The sequence below is a fragment of the Esox lucius genome, chromosome 19 (genome assembly GCF_011004845.1).
Source record: "Esox lucius isolate fEsoLuc1 chromosome 19, fEsoLuc1.pri, whole genome shotgun sequence".
In the NCBI taxonomy this organism is placed as follows: domain Eukaryota; kingdom Metazoa; phylum Chordata; class Actinopteri; order Esociformes; family Esocidae; genus Esox; species Esox lucius.
Genome location: NC_047587.1, coordinates 16,144,926 through 16,169,131, shown reverse-complemented (window position 1 = coordinate 16,169,131; position 24,206 = coordinate 16,144,926). Strand labels below are relative to the sequence as shown.

The window sequence follows — 24,206 nt, the reverse complement described above, 5'->3', positions numbered from 1 at the left end:
GTATATCCATGTTCAACAAATTAAGCTAGTATTAACCTGAAGATTGTAGAGTGAGTGGATGCAGAGTGTAACAGGTTTAACCCCTATCCTGTTTTTATTATCAACCATAGACTTTTAATTTTCTTAGGTGTCCTCAGTCTTATGTACAGTACTGTCTTTCAATTGCTCAGCAGGCTTGTCCTGCTTCTAACAGCTGCACCTTTCAATATTTTCAAATATCATACAGATACACCAAAACTACTTTTTCCTTCGCTTGCTTAGATTGTTAATAAATAATCTATATTCTTTTTATTTCAAATCCAATTGTTTTGGCTTATACAACCAAAAAATTGCTGAAGTTACGGAACTGATTTGGAATCTTAGAGGAATTTATTTGCTTATTGGTTTCCCTTTGTCGATATGAAAACACTTTTTTTATGGATTGTTTGTTGTTTCAAGGCACGGAAAATATCGTCACAGTCTTCATTCCAAGCTTTGTGTTTGGAGTCTGTTACAGTTTTTTTTCCACATGAGGACCAAAGGAGTGTCAAGGGAAGTCAAGGAAGCTATTATAAGGCTGAAAAATCATCTGAAACAGCCAAAAGTGTTGGGTTTTACCAGAGTTACTTTTTGGAGAATCATTGAAAAGAAGGAAAGCACTGATGAGCTTAACTGTAGCAAACGGCCTGGTAGGCCAGGGGAGACTTCTTATGGTGATAACTGAAAACCTCTTACAGTATTTCACATACAATTTATTCTTTTTATGGTATGATAAATTGGGTATTATGTTTTGGGAATGTACAACTTTGTCTATTGATGAGAATATATCAGAGAATCTATACGTTAAGCTCATAGTAATTGTTGGTTTTCAAATCCATACTTTTGTAATATAGAGCAGACAGATGAAAACACTGCTTCATTGGCTCAATATTAATGGAGGGCAAAGTATGGTTATGGTCAAAGTGGACCATGAGTATATTGGAGCGTACCACGTTATAACATTTACAAGAAGTATCACACTGTTGTAAGATAATTTGATCAGGGGATGATTGCCAGTTCTTATTTCTATACTTCTAAGTTAGTGCATAAATTAGCTTTGTCTTATTATTTTTTCTGGCATTCTGTGGTTTACATTTCTAGTGATAGATTATGATAGACCAATTGCCTTTGTATTGAATAAGTGCACTGATAAGAATCAGTCGGGTCTCAATAGAAAATATGCTGTTTTCACTGCTCAGTTTTACAAATTGCAGTCAACCCAGATCCTAACATCCCAAACCATTGGACCGTCCACTTAACGGAGTAAGCCCTACTATAATACACCTAGTTGAACATGGTATTAGATACACTTAAAATATACTGCATACTGTATTTCAAAACATCAGTCCGTATTTTATATTTGTAAAAAATGATCACCCAATTGCTAGCCACAGTCTTTGATTAAGTTCTACTGTAAGTGGTCTGACTGTTGCTGGATATCTACAGGTGAGGCGGTAGCGGCTGGCGATGCTCTCTGTGAGATTGAGACAGACAAGGCTGTTGTTACCATGGAGTCTAACGATGATGGTGTTCTGGCAAAGATACTGGTAAGTGATAATGTTTTGGGTGTGTGTGTTTGGCTCAGCCTGAGATGGGCAGAAAACCTGTCTTACATAAAGCCTATGTCGCATCAAATTTTGTCACGTGCCATAGCTGTCAACTAACAGTGAAAAGCTTGCTTACACACACCAGAACCACACCAGCATTATCCACATGGTATTTAGGGTGTTCCACTGGGAGCGTGAAGTGATGAATGCCTAAAAATATCAGTGAAGCAATAGCAAAGATATTATCAGGTTTTACTTTTGGAAACTAGTTATGAAAACCTGAATTTTAAACACAAAATGATTTGTCAAATATTTACCTGTGCAATTCAGTCACTGTGAAAGTGTTTTTTCTACCATGCAAACTCTGGTGGGCAGTCTCTAAAAATATTGGCCCACCTAACAACAAAAGTGCCAAATTGCATTAAATCCCGGCTTTATAAATAACAACGTTACTCCAGTAGAAATGATGCAAACAGTCGGCTTATTTCAAAAAATTAACCATTAGTCAATAGTGAGTGGTACCGAAGTAAGGGTTTCTTTGGATATCGATTTATTGAATTGCCCTTAGTATTTTTGTTATGTACTTTGACCAGTTGCCTAGTTCACTATAGTATAGCTGCAGGCTAGCCCTAGCTACGTTAGTTGAACATTGGCTGTAGCTCCAACATGTATAGACGAGTTCAGCAATCAATCAAGTGAATGGTGCACTTGATTTACATGTCCCCCTGCTTTGCACCAGCTTAGCAGTCTTGCATACTAAAATACTGCTTTGATACGCAGTGGCCTATGGGTTGAGAGGTGGAAAATGTGTGTACTTTTGCTCAGTGGTTCAGTGGGTTGTCAACTGCTCTCTTGAATGATTGGTAGAGTAGTTTTGTGGGCAGAAACTATAGCATGGTTAGCAAGATGAGACGTGAGCCTGTGTTTTTTGTTTGAAATGTACACATACACTGTATATCAGAATACTAGCCAGGTGCCAAATGATCACATCCCATGCTGCCGATCTTGCTCTCAATCTCAACAGTAATGACTTGAATAATGGTCAGAGGAGTTTTCTAGACAGAGAACCTGCCTGATTAGACATGTCAGCTAGCAGTAACAGCTCTCAGTGAGTAGCCTTTTGGTCTTGCTCTATGGGGAGGTTATACTGGATTGGCAATTACAGCTAAACATATTGTTTTGTGATGTCAATCACCTGATCAATCCATTCTATATTTTTATTATTTAAACTTTTACAATTACTTATTAGATTACAGCTGTTTTCATCAGCATATTTGAAAGATGAATTGCCCTATGCTTGAAATCAACTCAACCATTCATTTTTAGAGAGTCTACTAAATATTAGTGTTTTTTTATTAGTGTCTACTAAATAACTTAAATGTAAAATATATCATGGATATGGATATCTGTAAAATATTCAAAACCATGTGACATTTTACTTTGCTGATTAAGTTAGCTATTTTTTTTTCAACAATAAACGCTTAGTTAACGCTAACGCTAACTTTAACTTCAACCCCAAGCATATACAAGCTCTTTATAAAAGTGATGATTGACAAAATGTCTGCAATAGTCATGATTTCACATAAGTCACTGTGTACTTGTGAGGACATCTGGTCCCTACAAGAATAGTAATACACATACTGACACACTGGCCTGTCCCACAGCTGATGCCATGGTCCCATCCAGTTAGTCATCCGATCAGTAAATGTCACTTAATTCACAACAGTGTTTTAGTGGCAGTTACCCATGTAAAACGGGCTGCATAGCTCCGCTCAGTTTAGCATGTCTGTAATGTTCTAGTGCTGCGGTTCAGGTGGGGTCTTTGAGTTCATCCTAAATAAAGAGCAGATATGACGCTGGTCTACTCTACCACATACACATTGGAATTACTTAGCTGTATGTGCATAAACAAGTGTTGCTCTGGACACTCCAATAGGATGTAGTGGATTCAGTTTTCATTAACCCGAAGGCACAATATTTTTATTTATTTATTAATATTTCTCTCACTCACTGTCTTTTGTCATTGATTTATTCCTGTATTGCAAATTTTCTCTCTCTTCCATTTTGTATTTTCTTTTATTGTTTTCTCCCCCCTCCCTCCTTTGGATCCATGTCTCAGCTGCCATGGGGATGAGGTAGTTTCCATGGCAATGGCCCAGGAGGGGTAGGGGCTTAGGAGAGCTGGCAGAAAGAGGGAGACGCATATTTAGTCAATTAGATAGCAGTTATTCCATTGAAAACTGAATGACGTTGAGGATCTAGGCACAAAGACTACTTTTCAATGACAGAGAAAACAATGTTTGGGAGGTACGGCTACATTAGACTACATTTGGATCATCAGCCCATTCCATCTGAGAACACTCAACCTCAGACCCAGGAATTTTCTCTAGTGGGGATGCTACAGAGGAAGAGTGGTCCTTTCTCACTGCATCAATTAATCTATAGTAGTATGTGCAGTTTGACTGTATGGTCTTGCTGGGGCCTCTGACGCTGTAAACCCTAAAAGGCGTTTTTACTCAAATGTTCCTAGTAAGTCTAACTGAAAGTTAGTGAAATCTTGCTAATGACTTTTACTTTAGAATGAACATTTTCTCAGCATGCTATACTCCAGTTTGTTATTTTGGAGTTTAGTTATTTTTTTGTGTGATTAATTTGTCTTAGCTACACAAAAATTAGCTACACTAAAATGTGTCTTAGCTACAGTGCCTTGCAACTAGGGTTGCACTATTCAGGTGAAGTTCCCAGGTTTCCGTTGATGAGGTCAAAACTCTGTCTTCTTCTCTAGGTTCGTTGGTGAGTTCTCCCAGAACCCTAATAACGCATTATAAACTATTCAGGAAACCAATATAATCTACTTATCATATTTAAATACAAGCTTGCAGGTGATGCAACAGGTCTTACACACACAGTGTCTCGCAACAATATTTTTTCCTCACTGTCCCGAAGTGCAATTTAAACCATCCTAAACGGAACATCCCAAAATTTGAATCCTTGATTTTTTTTTTACATTTTGAAATACCAACATGGGTTTAGGTCATTTGCAGCACTTTTTAATTAGTTGAACACAAACAGTTGACATTACATGAACCGAATGTGTTTATTTATTAATTTATGTAATTTATTATTTGTACTCTAACTTAAACAACATTCCATGGAGATGATGTTGAGATATTCTATTCCACCACTAGCTGCCCGGTAAAACAACATAACACCACAATATAGCCTAGTACTAAAAGGCATGTGTGCTCCCCAGACTTCACTTCATCTGCTTCACCCACACTTAGATCCTATAGCAACTAACAATGACATCAGCCAGCAAAATATGTAGTTACCTGATCATAGCCCTAACGTGTGAAACCTGCATTTCTTTCTTATTTTGTTTACAAAACATGTATTGGACTGTCCCAAGGCAGTAAGCCACAATCCTGTAACTGCATATTCCCTCTTAATTTTTTTGCAATTATCTGTAGTCAATTTATCCATCTGTCACATTATAAAAACTGCTCACATCAAGTGTGCATTTGAGAATTCTCTCGATGCACCGCCATCTTCCCAATGAACGCATTGCAATGCTTGTCTTGTGAATTAGTTATTCATAGTTACTGAACTTTTAAGCTAAATATGATGATTTAATCAGCCTTGTTTAAACATGTTTGTATGGAACCACTAGTACATGGATTTTGTATTTCTCCCTGCAATCATCCCAAAGTCTGTGTTGAACTGTCTCAGACATGTTTTTTTATCGTCCCCAGGACGGCATTAATTTAAAGACCTGTGTGCACATCATGTATTGTGCAGCTTATGCAGATAGACAATGTTATTTTGGCCTGTGCAAATTATGTTTTATTTGATTTCCCTTATCACTTTCAACAGGAATGTGTAAAAAAATCAAGAGGTGTTTATATCCTTTATATCCTATTCATATTTTCTACAATTTGCAGTTAAACCTGCTGAGATTTGCGCTCCACTGAAAAAAATCTAAATAAATGTAAAAAATGCAGTCAGGGAAACTTTGTGACTGGCAAAGCTTCTTCAAGTCTCCTGTGAGGAATATCATGATTTACGTTTATCCCGATTATGGAATTTCTTATTGAGTATTTTGGAGTATTATGGAGTATTTTATATGGGGATTAGTACTATCGTCTGTCGTCCCATCCCTACTCTGTATGCTGGCAGCATTATGGAGAATGTGTGTTTGGGGGCTTAGTAAAATAGCCAAGCAGAAACTATAGGCTGGATGCACTTAAAGCCAATAAAATGTCAGCTAGTCCTGGACAGGCAGAGGAGAACAAAAATAACACATGAGGGTAAAAACCTGCATATGTAAAAAAACATCATAATATTTTAACGTTTCACCGTGCCAAATATCCCTGTTTCCTAGTCTTAGTAATTTTTACACCTCCTTTGAATGTTGCCAATTCCAGGCCTTTCACAAGAACTACATTCTTTAGTTACTCAACACTCCAAAGCTGGTTCATGTAGCGACTTTTCACGAAGAGGAACCGCAAAGGAGCTATCAACTGGTATCCTGACTGGTAACAGCTCCATCAGTCAGAATCCTACATACCACTTTCAAATTAATCTTACTCACCTCGATTTGGAGAAGCGGAATTGCTTGGACTTCCTTAAACAAGTTTCAGTTATGCAAGCCTTAAACAAGAGGTTAAAAGAACAAGGTTGGGACAACTGACTGATGATATTAGCCATTTGTTTACAGGAGGTCATGATCAAGATGACACATGGTTTCTATGGAACTTATTTTGTGTGTGTGTGTGTGTGTGTGTGTGTGTGTGTGTGTGGTTGTGTGTGTGTGTGTGTGTGTGTGTGTGTGTGTACAGTGGGGCAAAAAAGTATTTAGTCAGCCACCAATTGTGCAAGTTCTCTCACTTAAAAAGATGAGAGAGGCCTGTAATTTTCATCACTTCAACTATGAGAGACAAAATGAGAAAGAAATCCCGAAAATCACATTGTAGGATTTTTTATGAATTTATTGGTACATTATGGTGGAAAATAAGTATTTGGTCAATAACAAAAGTTAATCTCAATACTTTGTTATATATCCTTTGTTGGCAATGACAGAGGTCAAACGTTTTCTGTAAGTCTTCACAAGGTTTTCACACACTGTTGCTGGTATTTTGGCCCATTCTTCCATGCAGACCTCCTCTAGAGCAGTGATGTTTTGGGGCTGTCGCTGGGCAACACAGACTTTCAACTCCCTCCAAAGATTTTCTGTGGGGTTGAGATCTGGTGACTGACTAGGCCACTCCAGGACCTTGAAATGCTTCTTACGAAGCCACTCCTTCTTTGCCTGGGCGGTGTGTTTGGGATCATTGTCATGCTGAAAGACCCAGCCACATTTCATCTTCAATTCCCTTGCTGATGGAAGGAGGTTTTCACTCAATCTCACGATACATGGCCCCATTCATTCTTACCTTTACACGGATCAGTCGTCCTGGTCCCTTAGCAGAAAAGCCTAGTCCTCTTCTGGACCATTCAAATGCTCTCTAGCAAACCTCAGACGGGCCTGGACATGTACTGGCTTAAGCAGAGGGACATGTCTGGCACTGCAGGATTTGGGTCCCTGGCGGCGTAGTGTGTTACTGATGGTAGCCTTTGTTACTTTGGTCCCAGCTCTCTGCAGGTCATTCACTAGGTCCCCCCGTGTGGTTCTGGGATTTTTGCTCACCGTTCTTGTGATCAGTTTGACCCCACGGGGTGAGATCTTGCGTGGAGCCCCGGATCGAGGGAGATTATCAGTGGTCTTGTATGTCTTCCATTTTCTTATAATTGCTCCCACAGTTAATTTCTTCACACCAAGCTGCTTACCTATTGCAGATTCAGTCTTCCCTGCCTGGTGCAGTTCTACAATTTTGTTTCTGGTGTCCTTTGACAGCTCTTTGGTCTTGGCCATAGTGGAGTTTGGAGTATGACTGTTTGAGGTTGTGGACAGGTGTCTTTCAAACAGGTGCCATTAATACAGCTAACGAGTGGAGGACAGAGGAGCCACTTAAAGAAGTTGTTACAGGTCTGTGAGAGCCAGAAATCTAGCTTGTTGTAGGTGACCAAATACTTATTTTACCGAGGAATTTACCAATTAATTCATAAAATATCCTACGATGTGATCTTCTGGATTTTTTTTCTAATTTTGTCTCTCATAGTTGAAGTGTACCTATGATGAAAATTACAGGCCCCTCTCATCTTTTTAAGTGGAAGGACTTGCACAATTGGTGGCTGACTAAATACGTTTTTGCCCCACTGTATGTATACACTCACCTAAAGGATTATTAGGAACACCTGTTAAATTTCTCATTAATGCAATTATCTAATCAACCAATCACATGGCAGTTGCTTCAATGCATTTAGGGGTGTGGTCCTGGTCAAGACAATCTCCTGAACTCCAAACTGAATGTCAGAATGGGAAAGAAAGGTGATTTAAGCAATTTTGAGCATGGCATGGTTGTTGGTGCCAGACGGGCCGGTCTGAGTATTTCACAATCTGCTCAGTTACTGGGGTTTTCACGCACAACCATTTCTAGGGTTTACAAAGAATGGTGTGAAAAGGGAAAATATCCAGTATGCGGCAGTCCTGTGGGCGAAAATGCCTTGTTGATGCTAGAGGTCAGAGGAGAATGGGCCGACTGATTCAAGCTGATAAAAGAGGAAAAAGAGGCTACAATTTGCACGAGCTCACCACAATTGGACAGTTGAAGACTGGAAGAATGTTGCCTGGTCTGATGAGTCTCGATTTCTGTTGAGACATTCAGATGGTAGAGTCAGAATTTGGCGTAAACAGAATGAGAACATGGATCCACCATGCCTTGTTACCACTGTGCAGGCTGGTGGTGGTGGTGTAATGGTGTGGGGGATGTTTTCTTGGCACACTTTAGGCCCCTTAGTGCCAATTGGGCATCGTTTAAATGCCACGGCCTACCTGAGCATTGTTTCTGACTATGTCCATCCCTTTATGACCACCATGTACCCATCCTCTGATGGCTACTTCCAGCAGGATAATGCACAATGTCTTGAATCATTTCAAATTGGTTTCTTGAACATGACAATGAGTTCACTGTACTGAAATGGCCGTCACAGTCACCAGATCTCAACCCAATAGAGCATCTTTGGGATGTGGTGGAACGGGAGCTTCGTGCCCTGGATGTGCATCCCACAAATCTCCATCAACTGCAAGATGCTATCCTATCAATATGGGCCAACATTTCTAAAGAATACTTTCAGCACCTTGTTGAATGCCACGTAGAATTAAGGCAGTTCTGAAGGCGAAAGGGGGTCAAACACAGTATTAGTATGGTGTTCCTAATAATCCTTTAAGTGAGTGGATGTGTGTGTGTGTGTGTGTGTGTGTATATGTGTGTCAATATAATGTCAAACGTCTTGAGATGTGAATCCTCAACCAGCCCTTTTCTAAAGGCCTGTAGTCAATTAGGCCTTTTCCTTTGTGTTGTATCATTGTATTTTCTGTTTCTATTGTTTAAAACGTGTGTAGCTGTTAACCATTCACTTCAAATCAATATTTGATACTGCATCTGTTTTAATGAGGGGTATATTTGACAGTAAATGATGCAAGTCATATGCATTCTTTCATGGATGCATATAGGCTCCATACGTCTCTAGCTTGTTGACCCCAGAGGCATATATTGAGTCAAATGTGGTCAATACAATTCCAAATTTTCATTGCATGTCCTAATCAATCACCTTCTTCTTAAATGGGAGCAACGGTCACATGATCAAACTATTCAAATTGACATAAACAAGCATAATTTAGTCTTGACTGAATGGTTGCTTGTTTTTGTTTGTTTGTTTGTTCGTGTTTCCAATCAAAATCCTGGAAACATGAACAAACTCTGAGTTTCCTCCCTCTGAGTCTTCTCCACTGACTCAGGGCCTATTTGACTAGTCTAAATCACCTCCTCTCTGTACCATGTAGCTAAGCAACCCTGCTTTTATGCAAGCTACCTGGATAACCTCAATCTTACTTGTGCACTCCCTTCCTCTCAATGAATTATTGCAGCTTTAGGCTGTCTCTGTTCCACTCCCCAGGTTGTGCCTAACCCAAACAATACCTCCAGGCACTAAGAAATAGATAAGAGTTTGTTTAAACAGAATGCATCTGGCTTACTCTGTACTCCTCCAGTAACCCAGCACATTCTATTATACTTACTGTTCAGTAAGTATAATAGAACACATTTATTACACATTATTGTTTACTGCACACACAAAACATCTGTTGCAGTATCAAAATAAATATATTAGGCTGTGGTCTCTAATAGTAGTGCACAAACAACTTCTTATCAGTTTTGCTCTTCTGGGAATAGCTAATGTTTTCCTTTAACTTGACCATCTCTGCCTTCCAGAGTTGTCTCTGCCAAGCATGACCACCGTTTGATAGACTGGTATGTCATCAAGATGCATCCTCTCACAGAATGTGACCAGTTGTGTAGTTGGTTTGGTCATGCTTACATGAGTATATCCTAGGACACATAGAATTAATCAATTGCACTAGTAAAATGTGAAACACAAATTTGAGATCACATTTGGCACAAAATTTATACAAACAGTAATGAGTTACTTACTTAATCTAATCTTCCACATCCTCAAACCTGAAATCTGGGACGTGTGTGGTAGAAATTTGCTGCCATGACTTTCTGGCACTGTACTATGCACAGACAAACTTCATAAGACCTTTTTGGGATAGGAATTGTAACATTTATAACATTTGTCTAGGAACTCGCATAAAGGCCAAAGGATTTAAATTGAATGAGTGCAGTAACCATATCTCTGTTATTAACATGGTCATGGGTGGTAACTCCAGTGTTCAATACTTACTGGGCAATGCTTGCTGGGAAATTATGTTGAAGGTGTGGCTTTGTGAGTCTGTTACTCTATTTTAAGTTAATAGTACTAAAATCTGGATAGTCAAAACTCTTTCCTTGTTTTTACTTCACTCCATTTAGTGATGGGAAAGGAGATTGAGTTTAGTCAACTACAAATATTTGTTTTCTCACTAATTTAAGTAGTATGCTAAGAAAATATGGTTTAACTGGCCCTAAACCTATAAGTTTGGCAAACGTATGACTTTTATTGTTTGCCTTATTTTTTTTGTTCTTGACCTATTCTAACATATTTGGGTTTATAGTGTAACAGTTTTCATCTTTGCCAGTAGAGGGGGGTGTTTCTTAGAAAGAGGATGCATATTATGCACCAGCGCTGATACAGAACCGTTACCCCTCAATTTAATCTATTCTAATGACCTCACTTAAAATATGACCATGGTGCATCAATAAACACACACATGCCAAAACCACTGTTATTAATGTAAACCAATGAAATGTTAATTTGTCTGAGAATGGAATGACATTTGTGGAGATCACCCTCACATTTATTGATAGTGGATGAATGGTGGGGGTATAGAGAGACATTTTACGTACATCCATCTCACCACTGGTTATCAAAAACCTTGATACACACCCTTATTGGATATGCAGGTTTATTGATGTAAAGGTTGAAATCAAGACAGATTATTCAGACCACCAAATGAAATAAGCATTGTCTTACAAAAGTTAAGATTGTCGGAAATGGCCCAGTCGCCAATCCTGTAGAAAATATGTGGACGGTCAAAACATGCACAGGTATATGCAGAAGGATTGCACACCAATGAAAATATGTTTCTCATTTAATTTTCCTCCCAGTGCAAATTATCTTGTGCATCATGCCAGACATTTCAGCAGTCATATATTTTACCAACACTGCCATTGTCACGTCTGGTATACATCCATAGCAATGTAACGTTGTTCAGTTTCCCAAAAAACCCAGGAGTACGTTTGTAAAGTGCCGTGGCAAGCATGCAAGCTGTGCTACTGTGACTTTTCTTTCCTGTTTTCTATCTTTCCAGTATATATATCATCAGAGGCAAACATTTGGTTTTAATTCAGTCAAGTTTACAGGCTCTTTAAAGGTGAAAAACTGTTTTGATATTTGCCTTTATGTACTAAAAAACAGCATTTTCTATAATGGTGTGTCGACTCTTGATATCCACTGTATGTGTGGGTTGAAAAAGGAGTTACCATAATGTTACTGATCGGTTTCTGCTTTCTTCCTGCCAACTGCACACTTTCATCAGTACAATGTCTCTTAAATGGAAATTTCAACGCTGCTCTATTTACCTATACAGCTCCAGAAAAAATTAAGAGACCATTTAAGAGACCCTTTTCTTTCCGTTTCAAAACGGTTTAAAAGGAAAGTTTTGAGTGAGGAACAGAAGCGTTCAATTTGCAGTGGTCTCTTAATTTGAACCCTTCTGTTCCTCACTCAAAACCTTCCTTTTTGACTTTTTTGGAAAGGAAATAAAAAGGTGCAGTGGTCTTTTAACTTTCTCCGGAGCTGTGTGTTTGTTAATATGGTTTTAACAGTATGTGCCATCTAACTTTTGATTTTTTTTTAACCCAATAGAAATATGAGCCTTTCTGCATTTCACTGGTAGAAACGGGCTGTCTGCATTTCAGGGTTGGGACAGGGCTCCCGTGAGGCTATAGTCTTCACAAAACCAGAGAAAATGAGTCACCCTGTCTGTCTTCGTCACTAGGAACATTGTTGAGACAAGTACAATGTCTGTATTTAATGAGGACAACCATATCTGCCTGCCACTCGTGTGAGCAATTGGTGAAACACGAAGGCTACAATAATTGCTACAAATCTTGACAATATTTTTTTAAATTCTGACTGCAATCAACCAATGATGTCATTGGTTCAACTTTCCGGCATACATTTTCAGAAATACTGGTGTGGTGCATAAATTGTCTGAAAAACCTCCATTTAGTCATAACTTCATATGGAGATGTAAAAAACACAGTGAATTCTCCTTTTAACAATTTCTTTTTACATTTTTTGCTGCCACAAGTGCTGAAATTATTATTTTCTATTTGGTTATTCCAACCTACTCTAATAGCTTTGGAAACACCTTTCCTAATGTACATTTTTAACTAGCACCTGAGCATACTCAACTTGTTGTAATTATCATTAAAAGAAAGTTTCATCAAGTTTAAAAAAAAAAAGCCCCAGCTATGTATTATCTTCTGGTAAAATATACCATCTGTGGCTCTGTCAGGTCTATTTATGGTGCCGATGCTGTGGCTGGGCAGGTTCAGTAGAGCTAGTGCCATTGGTTTAATGGTCTGGGAGCAGATGCCCTCCTGCCTCCTGGGATAGTTACACTGTAGCAGGCTAATGGGCCTGGAATCCCCCTGTAATGTGAACAGCAGCAGCATGCTTACTTTTTCTAGGACAGCAAAGTCAAAACGGCACACAGCAATTACCGTTAATTGTGGGAATGTCATGGTGGTGGTAATGTGGGTTTGTTAACCTCATACAGTGTGGTGAAAAAGTATTTGCACCATACAAAATCAGGAAGATATTAGTTTCATTCTAAATGGTATGGGGGGTGTTGTTTGAAATGGAGTACTTCCCAAATAGTTTGTCTTCTTGGTTCTTGTTCATTTAGCTCTAGTTGTTGAGTAGGATATAGCTACTCAACAACTAGGATAAAGCTCAGGAGAAAACTCAAATACAAGCTCAGGTTAGTGAAAAAGAGGGCTCTTGAGCTAGGTAGTCCAGCTCAGCGGTTCTCAAAATTTTTTGTTCCAATGCACACCTTCACATATGATTGATTCTAGCTATGTAAATCAACATCAATAAGACTACTAACTCCAAGGCACACATTGCCAGCTCCCAAGACACACCAGCGTTCGATGGCACGCAGTTTAAGGACCGCTTTCTAAATCCTTTGCCGTCCACCGTGTTGATTGGGGGCATTTCCTTTTTATTTTGCCCACCTACTGATTGATCGTCTCCTTGCCAACGCTTAGGATGGTGGGTTGATCATCAGCCATGGGTTGTGAATGTTTGTTCTTCACGTGGTACTGCGTTGTTGATGAACTTTTTGGCTTAGTATGCGGAAACACTGCTGGCTTAATTTACAGTCAGAAGAAGGCACTCTGTTCTAATGTTGGGCCCTCTATGGTTCAGTTATGATTAAACAACAATCCCTCAACCTGTCAATTAAATACTCCACTTCTGCATTTTAAATTGTATTATTACTGAGATTCACTGATCGGATTTATCAACCGATTTCTTAAAATGATGGTTAATCGATTAACCGTTGACATCCCTAGTTTGGTATTTGGTTGCATAGCCTTGAAAAGTGACGTTGGCAAGGGGCCTACGGAAAATATTTTTCTTTTAGTTAGAACCAGAAGGCTTCAAATGTAGAAAACTTGCTTACCAGGCTTACTGAGGACATTTTGCTAGTTCTTGTTAGGCTTTTGGGTAATGGTTAGGTTTTATTTAAGGGTTTGGGATAGTAAGGGTTTGGGATTTAGGGTAAGGCTAAGCATTAGGATTACCAAAAATCATTTTTTTAAAGGGCAGTGAACTTCCTTATCCCCATTTAGATCACCAGGTAAATGTGTGTATGTAGACTATGAATGGCAGACAGCTTCCAGCAGCTTCGGAGAGAGCTGTGTATATCTGTAAATACCTGATTGTATAATTAGTGTTTATGGTGCACCTAATAGTGGGGAGGGAACATATCTGGAATTTCTTTCTCCATAATGCCCTAGTCACATGCAAAGTCAACCTGATATGCTTTCATCCAGTTGACGTAGTCCCTGCCTCTGACTAACCTACAATTTGGCTTGTTGAGTTGCGCAATGTATTATGGGATTAGTAGTGTTTAGGGGTGTGCCAAGTACTCGGCCAAAACGAGTTTCTAACTCCAACCCTGGCAGCAATCTGCTAGTGTATGTCCTTGCTTTGTTTGTGTATGTGGATGTAATCCATTTTTGAAATCTCACTGCATGCATTGAAACATTGTTTCTGTATTTCAAGACAATATTAAAACAAATATCTAAGTTGATGCAGTTGTTGATACAGCTGCGCAAAGACCAAATTCATATTTTGTCCATAATAAGCATGTTCCATTGTTCCATGACTGTGTGCTCATATTTATAGAATAAACACTTCTAGCTGTCGTCATCAACTCTTCTTTGACACTTAATATGTGAATAAGGCTTTTTGAATACTAAAATAAATCTGAACAATATGGGCATTGCCTTACCAAATAAGCAGCATGGACCATAATTTGAGACTCAAACCGAGTTGTAAAGTCTGTTAATATGGACACCGTAGGGTCAGTTTTGGGCTGAGACCTGGTGACTGCAAAGGCCATAGCATATGGTTCACATCATTTTCACACTCCTCGCACCATGCAGTGACCATTTGTGCCCTGTGTATGGTGGTACTGTCGTCATGGAAGAGACCCAGTAATGAACTTTATAAGTCTCTGTAGATTCCTCTTGGCATATTGATCCAAAATTGAGGTAAACTGGGATTGCTCAGCATTTTCCTACATTCCAAAATCCATTACAGGATTTTAACTACTTAATTGTATCATTCAGTGCACCAGTCTGGATGCATCTGCATTCGCTATGTTCCTCCACTCATTTATTCAGGTTTCTTCAATTTGTCACCCTAGATGTATGTGTGTCAAGTTGTCCGCTACATAGCTACGTAGTCGTGATAATGATGACGCAATGAATATATTTGACAGCAACACTGTTTATTTTAGCTGTGTTTTTTATTATGATTAAGTCTATGACTTGATAGAACAGAATGCGCAACTGAGCTGTGACGCATTTACCAGCTCATCTGGTGACGCAGTCGTTTTTGACTGTCGGCAGCTCTGATTGCTGGGCCACACTGTTTTTGCGATGAATGCCTGTACTCTGTAGATAAAGCTGACACCTTTGCTATCTTTGGCATAAAACTTAAGGAATAGACAGTGAAGTCTGTAGACATTGGACATTGAGGATTGTGGAATTTCTATTGATTGTGTCAATTAGTATAAAAACTGTAAAGTATAGGATAATTCAACTTGCTTTATGAATTGCTTCATTACAATCTCATTAGGCCAGGGCACAAACACGTTTCCAGTCAACAAAGGCATGTCTATAGTCTCTATGGACTCTATCTGATAGTTAGAATTGGTTCCACTCTCATATCATAAACACAGTTGTTTAAAATGTTTTTTGCCGGTAGTGCAACTTAGACAATTGATGCAGTATATTAAGACATTCCATTGAAAATGTTATTTGTTCATTCAGTAGCTTATGTTTAAAAAAATCTTCCTAATAATCGTCCGATTTACTGGATTTGTACTAATAACAGTTATAATTATCAAAATGTTAAAACATGGCTGCAGTCCTAAAAATTTAAACTTTTCTCTCTGTCAGTGTAAATAGTGGTATATGTTTCTCAATCGTAGTCTTCAGTGTTTGTAGTCTAAATATCTTTATCAAAGCGGTATCATAAGTCTTTGGATATCTATGAAGAGCAGGCTTTTAACATCTCTACATGGTACAACATGTACACAGAAAGCTTTTGCATGTTACCAGTAGCTCACAGATTATTTATGAGTAGCTCACCATAGCACTTCTGAATGTAAATACAATTTTTACATGATCCACTGCAAACATTAATAAACAATATTAAATAAGACACTGCCAGCTCCCAGTTAATATCTAATCAATGCTACTTTGGAATGTCTGGTTACTAATCAAATTGAGAATTGTTGTCTTTGTGCCTGCGGAATCTACTGTAAACAGTTTATAATCTGCACACAGGTTTAAAAGTCACAGCATAGGTTTATCCAAATAAGAAAACCTGCGACGTAACCTAATTTAAATCACTTTTGGTTGTTTTTATTTTGTCATTGAGCACCTCTATTGTCTAGTGGACATTTGGGTGAATGTGGTTTGTGTTGAGATATTATGCAGGAATTCATTCATTCATTCATCTTCTTCCGCTTCATCCGGGGCCGGGTCGCGGGGGCAGCAGTCTAAGCAGAGATGCCCAGACTTCCCTCTCCCCACTTCCACTTCCTCCAGCTCTTCCGGGGGGACACCGAGGCGTTCCCAGGCCAGCCGGGAGACATAGTCCCTCCAGCGTGTCCTAGGTCTTCCCCGGGGTCTCCTCCCGGTGGGACGGGACCGGAACACCTTCCCAGGAAGGCGTTCCGGAGGCATCCGAAACAGATGCCCAAGCCACCTCAGCTGACCCCTCTCGATGTGGAGGAGCAGCGGCTCTACTCCAAGCTCCTCCCGGGTAACCAAGCTTCTCACCCTATCTCTAAGGGATCGCCCAGCCACCCTGCGGAGAAAGCTCTTTTCGGCCGCCTGTACCCGGGATCTTGTCCTTTCATGACCCAAAGCTCATGACCATAGGTGAGAGTAGGAACGTAGATTGACCGGTAAATCGAGAGCTTCGCCTTGAGGCTCAGCTCTTTCTTCACCACGACAGACCGATACATCAACCGCATTACTGCAGAAGCTGCACCGATCCGTCTGTCAATCTCCCGTTCCATCCTTCCCTCACTCGTGAACAAGATCCCTAGATACTTAAACTCCTCCACTTGAGGCAAGCACTCTCCACCAACCTGAAGTGGGCAAGCCAGCCTTTTCCGACTGAGGACCATGGCCTCGGATTTGGAGGTACTGATTCTCATCCCCACCGCTTCACACTCGGCTGCAAACCGTCCCAGCGCATGCTGAAGGTCCTGGTTTGAAGGGTTTGAACACGACAACATCATCCGCAAAGAGCAAAGACGAAATTGTGTGGTCCCCAAACCTGACACCCTCCGGCCCCTGGCTGCGCCTAGAAATTCTGTCCATAAAAATTATGAACAGAACCGGTGACAAAGGGCAGCCCTGCCGGAGTCCAACATGCACTGGGAACAAGTCTGACTTACTGCCGGCAATGCGAACCAAGCTCCTGCTTCGGTCGTATAGGGACCTGACAGCCCTTAGCAAAGGACCCAGGACCCCATATTCCCCAAGCACCCTCCACAGGACGCCGCGAGGGACACTAATATGCAGGAATGAATTTCCTAAATGAAATCCAATGTAAATGATTAAAAGATAAAGCTCTTCCTTTATGCAACAGTTTTGGTTTTATATTTTTGCCTTACTTTCTGTTGACCAGACGTGACGTGAATGAATCCCTTTTGGAAATAGATGTATTGTCGCTGCCAATGAAAGGGTTGGCTCCATGCTGTGCCTTTTTGATGCTATTAGTGGGAGGTGGAGGTAAAGTGAAATAGAGAGGTCTAGGGGGGTGGAAGTCCTTAGCTTTGTTTGTGTGTTTCTGTCAGAACAGTGACAACAGGAAATTAAGTGAAGTGAGGAGGCGGTTGGGAAAGATACATGGCGGTTTGAAAGGTCGGCCTGTGGCAATTATTGATGTGTCAAGAGGTGCTCATCATTTGAAAGTCCTAGCTAAATCTTATCCCTGTTGCTGTATATCATTGCCTTCTCTCTTATTCTCCCTTCACCCTTAAGCACTTTATATATTTCAAAGTATTTTGAAAAATAAACTATTGCTTTTGCGCCCCCCCATAATTTTCCACCTCTCCTCAGGCTTCTACGGTGTGTCATTATAAATACTAAAAAGTGATCATGTCTTATTTTCTATCACAGATGGAAGAGGGCAGTCGTGCCGTCCGTCTGGGTACTCTTATCGCCCTCATGGTGGAGGAAGGGGAGGACTGGAAGACTGTGGAGATCCCACCCCAAGTGGCAGCTGCAGGCACACCGGCTCCTCAGTCTCCTGTAGCACCTTCCCTTCCCGCAGCCCCTGCTGCTCCCACACCCCCATCCCCCAGAGCAGCCTCCACAGGACTGTGAGTATCACCTTTCTCGTCTTCTCTTCTTGTATAGTTCTCTACACAAATACAAACTGTTGTCAGTGCTGGACAGCAACCTTGGCATGAACCTCATGGTTGGTGCATGCAAGTGAAAAAGTAAGGAAGAAAGTCTCCGTAGAAAGAAACCATGAGGGTAACTAGAGTCAAAGACCCTTTTGGGTTGTACCATTTCTCATTCAGTACATTTTGAGAATTTGTCAGGTGTATGAATACTTTTGCAGGGCACTGTATATCTGCCGTCGAATGATTGGCCCTCTTGGTATAGATGATCAAAAAAAAGCTATTGAGAAGATGTATTTGTTGATTGTCAGCTTGATCATGCTATATATTACAGAAATATGTATTTGAGGAACACTTGTTCAAGGAAAAAACAATCAATGATTTATAAAAAATTCTCACACCCATGTCACAATAAATGGCACCCCTAAAATCCTTATAGATATAATGTAATAGAAGTATATTCCCTTGTATTTGTTTTCGGGGTTATTTGAGCCATTAGGAACTTGTTAAGAAAGAGTTCACGCAAATAAATTAATGTCAGATCAGTCTCCTAAATCCTGTCAGGAGTATATGGGCAAGGTGTGACTGAATTACATTCTTTGGTTTAATTTTCTGGTTGTTTCCAAATAATTCCAAATTTCAAACGTTATGGCACATAGCCTATCCATATATTTGCATATTTTGTGCAACTTTCCCAAATCATCCAAAAGACTCAACCAAAGTTATTTTCCAGATGACTTGAACATGATGTGTGAAAAAGGCTTATTGGTACCATTATTTAAATTGGATTTGTTTCACAAGTGCCATGTAATCTTGGTACCTATACAGTATGATAGTTTTATACTTTTGGATATGCAGAAAATGCTAAAATAAGTCTCTGGACTTTGATAGGATTTGTACTGTAAATTCTAAAATGCTAGCATTATGAAATAATTCCTGGTATGGGTTTGTCGTACTTTTTCCGTAGACAGTTTACAGGGTCAGGACATCAATGTACCATTTTATAATTTCAGTGAACTCTTCTTTAAGTGATCATCTATGACTTAATGTTTCAATGGTCTTTGAATATGAGGTGACACACATGCCAAACTCCCTTGTTCATCAAGGACAAGGTCAGAGAACACACAAATGAAGTGAGAATAGCTGCACGCCTGAGAAAATGCATCTCTGTTATAAGGGCAATAATTCAGTGTTTAAATCAACTGGTGCTATGAAATACTTGCTTTTGACCCAAAGCAGGAGGATCCATTAAAATGATTCAAGGGGCATTTTAATGGATCACAGTTTAAAGGGATAGGTTGTCCAAAATCATTGCGGTGACAGTCCTCTTACCACTAGTTGGTTCTTTTGACGCATAGTCATTTTAAAAATAGTCAGTGATTAGTTATTAGCATTGTACAAATTAATGAATGGAAACCATACGTATCGCTATCGCAAAACTGCATTGCAAGTGGAAAACTACTCTAAAACACTGCAAACTGAGACGTGGTGTTGTTTACCTCAAAGAACACGACGCTGTTGTGTTCCTCAAAGTAAAGTTTGAGTTTCCGCAATATAATTCTCATTTCAAATAAACTGGTACTTCCTGTGTTTACCAGTTCGTTTTGTTCACAATTGTATCAATCCACGCGTTTGATCAGTGTATACATCACAGTAAACAGTTACAGTTCCAAAAGTTAGTATTCGCTAGCTAGAAAGCAAGTTACCTGTTTCATCTTTGATATTCACATCGGACAGTCAAACTTTATTTGCTTGAGCGAGAAAGGAAAATGCATTTACAGCATTAAGAGACCACTGCACCTTTTTCTTTCCTTTCCAAAAAAGTCGAAAAGGAAGGATTTGAATCAAGAACAGAAGCGTTCAATTTGCAGTGGTCTCTTAATTTTAACCCTTCTGTTCGTCACTCAAAACCTTCTATCACAAACTCTTGAACTGGCTTAGTATTTCGGTGATTGGGAGCTGGGAGGAGTGCTTCGTTTGTTGTTACTGAGATCTGGAGGATCTTGGAATCTGGAGGCTATATGTTGTCCTGGTGATGTGATTGAGAGATGGAACTGTGAACAGACCTTACAGAAATGGCAATGAGTGAAACCTGAAGTCTCCTCTCCCATGTCCATTGTACCTTTTTTATGGCCACGGCATTTTCCACAATTACAAATAGTATTCTGATGTCCACCGACAAATGGGCCAGCTCGGTGTAGCAACCTATCTTCACATACGTAGTTTGAAGTGTTTTGGAGTAGTTTTCCGCTTGCAGTGCAACTTTGCAATAGCAGAACCGTTTCCATTCATGAAATTGGACAGTGCTTATAACGCTAGTTATAGACTGGGACACAGCTGAATAATGGATTGTTTGAAAAAAATGTCTGTGCCTTCTGGAATATTTCTTGGTAAGTGATCTCCGAGAGAAATATGAATTTTGGACAAACTATCCCTTTAAGAATAGTATATGTTTGGTTAACCTTAGGGTCGCTAAGTTTCCAAAGCTACAATTAGATGCCACCTCCACTGCCAACATGCTATTTGTATTTCTTTCCAGAAAAAATCTTAATCAAGACAAACATCAGGGCCTGGATTTGGCTAAATGTTATTTTGATTTGCGTAAAGAGGTAGATTTGTGTAAAAACAGAGATTGTCATGGAGAAAACAAACTAATCCCCACTGTAAAATGTTCTAGTGGATATGTGATATATGGGCTCTTTGCTTCCAAAGGCCCTGGGAACCTTGTTAGTAAATGATGGACTCACTTTTTAGAGCAACCTCCCACCAAATCAAACAGTATAGGAGAATTCTCCTTGCTGTCATCTTGGCAAGGAAAAGAGTGTGCAAAGTGATAAATACTTGCCAGTCATTGACAACTTTTAAAGATTTTTTCAGATGAAGATTTATTTGCTTTGAATTATTGTACTTCAATTAAGGTTTTTATTTTTCTCATGAAGAGTGTAAAATCAAGTAAGTAAACAGCAACAATGTTTTTTTCCCCATGGCCTGTTTTTGCTCATCTTTCATAAGGAGACAGAGACAATTATTGAAGGCACTATACGTAACATGCAATAAGAAAGGTCTCATGACAGAGCTTGTGCTAATCTTCTCTGACCTTATGGATGCCCTTGTATTTATGTGTGTTGTGTATGTCCCAGGTTGCGGTTGAGCCCGGCAGCCAGACACATCTTGGACACACACGGTCTGGACCCCCAGCTTGCTACACCCACTGGACACAGGGGCATTATAACCAAGGAGTGAGTAGTACACACCCAACCTCAGGACTGTGAAATGTTTCAAATGCTGCAGATAGAAATGGGATTAATAGGATTTGTATGATTCCCCTTTTCTAATCACGTTACACAACACGTGAGTGGTTGGTAACGGGGTGGTGTACATATTATAAACTAGGAGAATGTGTACAGAGGACTGTTTGGTGTAATCTAACTATGGCCAGGGATGATAATGACCAGGTTAGGTGTTCTGGGTTAGAGGTGCTTTTCAAGGAATGTCCAGGGATAGTAAGTGTTTTTACTATGGTGGTCCAACATAATTTATTTACGTCTAGTCTTTTAGGAATGGCTCTAGTCTGAACAATTAGGGTTAACACTCAAGCTCAAGGACAGCATGACTGATATTCTTGTTTTGCTAATTGATTTATTTACAAGTTGTCTACATCTCATTTCACCAAGTCTTTGACGCGTTAGCAGAACTAAGATGCGCCGTGGGGCACAAGGTGGAGTAGCAAACCGTTGAATTCAGTGAGATCATTGCTTGCTTGCCATTAAATAGGCATCGATATTTCTTCTGTTGAAAATATTTTCTCTGACAATTTAATTATTTATCTGTAATTTACACCGCATTGAAGCATGATCGTGTCATTTAATCCTCCAACCTGTCATGTTAATTTGAAATGCATGATCTCTTCCATCTTTATTGTCTTCCCCTTCATTCATTCTGCATCGAGTTATCTTATAATGTAGTTCATACTTTTGGAAAGCTGTAGGTAGGCCTATAATTTTAAAAAGGAATTTATAAATATTTGATATTGGAGCTGACTTTGATTAGCTAACTAATGTTTTAGGGCTTTGCTCTCGCTTTGGTGAATGTTTGAAACTGAACTGAAGTGAAAGTGTCCATAGCTTTCACATAGGCTGCTGCAGCCCCTCCTGTTCTAGCCTCAGTCAGAAGCCCTTACGAGATTCTGAAAGTCACTTTTAGTTTTGTTCTGTCCATTATTTGTTCTGCCATTTTGCTGCCTTCACAAGAGTCACGCTGCCAGAATGGATCATGAAAAAACTTGATCGTTATGGCTGTTTTTACATGAAAAGGGATGTAATGTCTAACAATGCTGAGATGTTCCAGCATTGAGTTTTTTTTCTGCTTTAAACCCTCTAAATGGCTTGCAGGACTTTAGCTTGTACTGGAACTCACTGTCATACAGAGCATTTGAAAGCCGCTTAATGGGTGACATGTCTGGTAAGTGTACAGTCCATGGAAGAACGTAGCCATTTTCAGCTTTCAGGAATTGCGTGCAGATACTTACATTTTCAACTCATGAAACGAGGGATTAACTCTAAGTGCCCCATTTATATTGTTGTTCAGTGTACAATTTACAAATATGGAAACATGCATTTTTCTGAAAACAAATATTTGTTAAAAAGAAATACACATTTTATCTAGTTTGACAATCCTGTTTTTAATTTCCATCCATCCATCCATCTTCTTCCGCTTATCCGGGGCCGGGTCGCGGGGGCAGCAGTCTAAGCAGGGATGCCCAGACTTCCCTCTCCCCAGACACTTCCTCTAGCTCTTCCGGGGGGACACTGAGGCGTTCCCAGGCCAGCCGGGAGACATAGTCCCTCCAGCGTGTCCTAGGTCTTCCCCGGGGTCTCCTCCCGGTGGGACGGGACCGGAACACCTTCCCAGGAAGGCGTTCCGGAGGCATCCGAAACAGATGCCCAAGCCACCTCAGCTGACCCCTCTCGATGTGGAGGAGCAGCGGCTCTACTCTGAGCTCCTCCCGGGTGACCGAGCTTCTCACCCTATCTCTAAGGGATCGCCCAGCCACCCTGCGCAGAAAGCTCATTTCGGCCGCCTGTATCCGGGATCTTGTCCTTTCGGTCATGACCCAAAGCTCATGACCATAGGTGAGAGTAGGAACGTAGATTGACTGGTAAATCGAGAGCTTCGCCTTGCGGCTCAGCTCTTTCTTCACCACGACAGACCGATACATCGACTGCATTACTGCATGTTGGACTCCGGCAGGGCTGCCCTTTGTCACCGGTTCTGTTCGTAATTTTTATGGACAGAATTTCTAGGTGCAGCCAGGGGCCGGAGGGTGTCAGGTTTGGGGACCACACAATTTCGTCTCTGCTCTTTGCAGATGATGTTGTCGTGTTGGCCCCTTCTAACCAGGACCTTCAGCATGCACTGGGACGGTTTGCGGCCGAGTGTGAAGCGGTGGGGATGAAAATCAGTACCTCCAAATCCGAGGCCATGGTCCTCAGTCGGAAAAGGGTGACTTGCCCACTTCAGGTTGGTGGAGAGTGCCTGCCTCAAGTGGAGGAGTTTAAGTATCTAGGGGTCTTGTTGTTTTTTCTAGAAATGTCTGGTGGTGTTTGCAAAATTGGTCAAATTTGAGCACCTTTTATCTCTTAATATTTTGACATTCTGATCCAATGGGTAAAGTTTTAAGTTCTTATACGATTAATTTTTTTTATGGAAGTTTTAATTTAAATGAAATTTGTTGATGTCAAAAAGTGGTGATTTCAAATAGATGTAGATACAGGATGCATCTTTTATGAAGAGAATGGGATGGAGAATAAGGCATACAGTAGGTAAGTGACAATGTGACTGAGTGAAACCGTGAGTTTCAGTCTGCTCTACCA

General features: G+C 40.1%; 1 protein-coding gene across 1 annotated transcript in view; it reads left to right on the top strand.

The window, feature by feature from the left end:
- Window positions 1-24,206, top strand: part of pdhx (pyruvate dehydrogenase complex component X) — a 55,407-nt gene that overhangs the window by 8,992 nt on the left and 22,209 nt on the right. Inside the window, exons 3-5 of the mRNA XM_010864287.4 lie at window positions 1,465-1,565; window positions 18,107-18,309; window positions 21,474-21,572. Of these exons, the coding sequence (XP_010862589.1) occupies window positions 1,465-1,565; window positions 18,107-18,309; window positions 21,474-21,572 (403 nt within the window). The remainder of the gene's footprint in view (window positions 1-1,464; window positions 1,566-18,106; window positions 18,310-21,473; window positions 21,573-24,206) is intronic.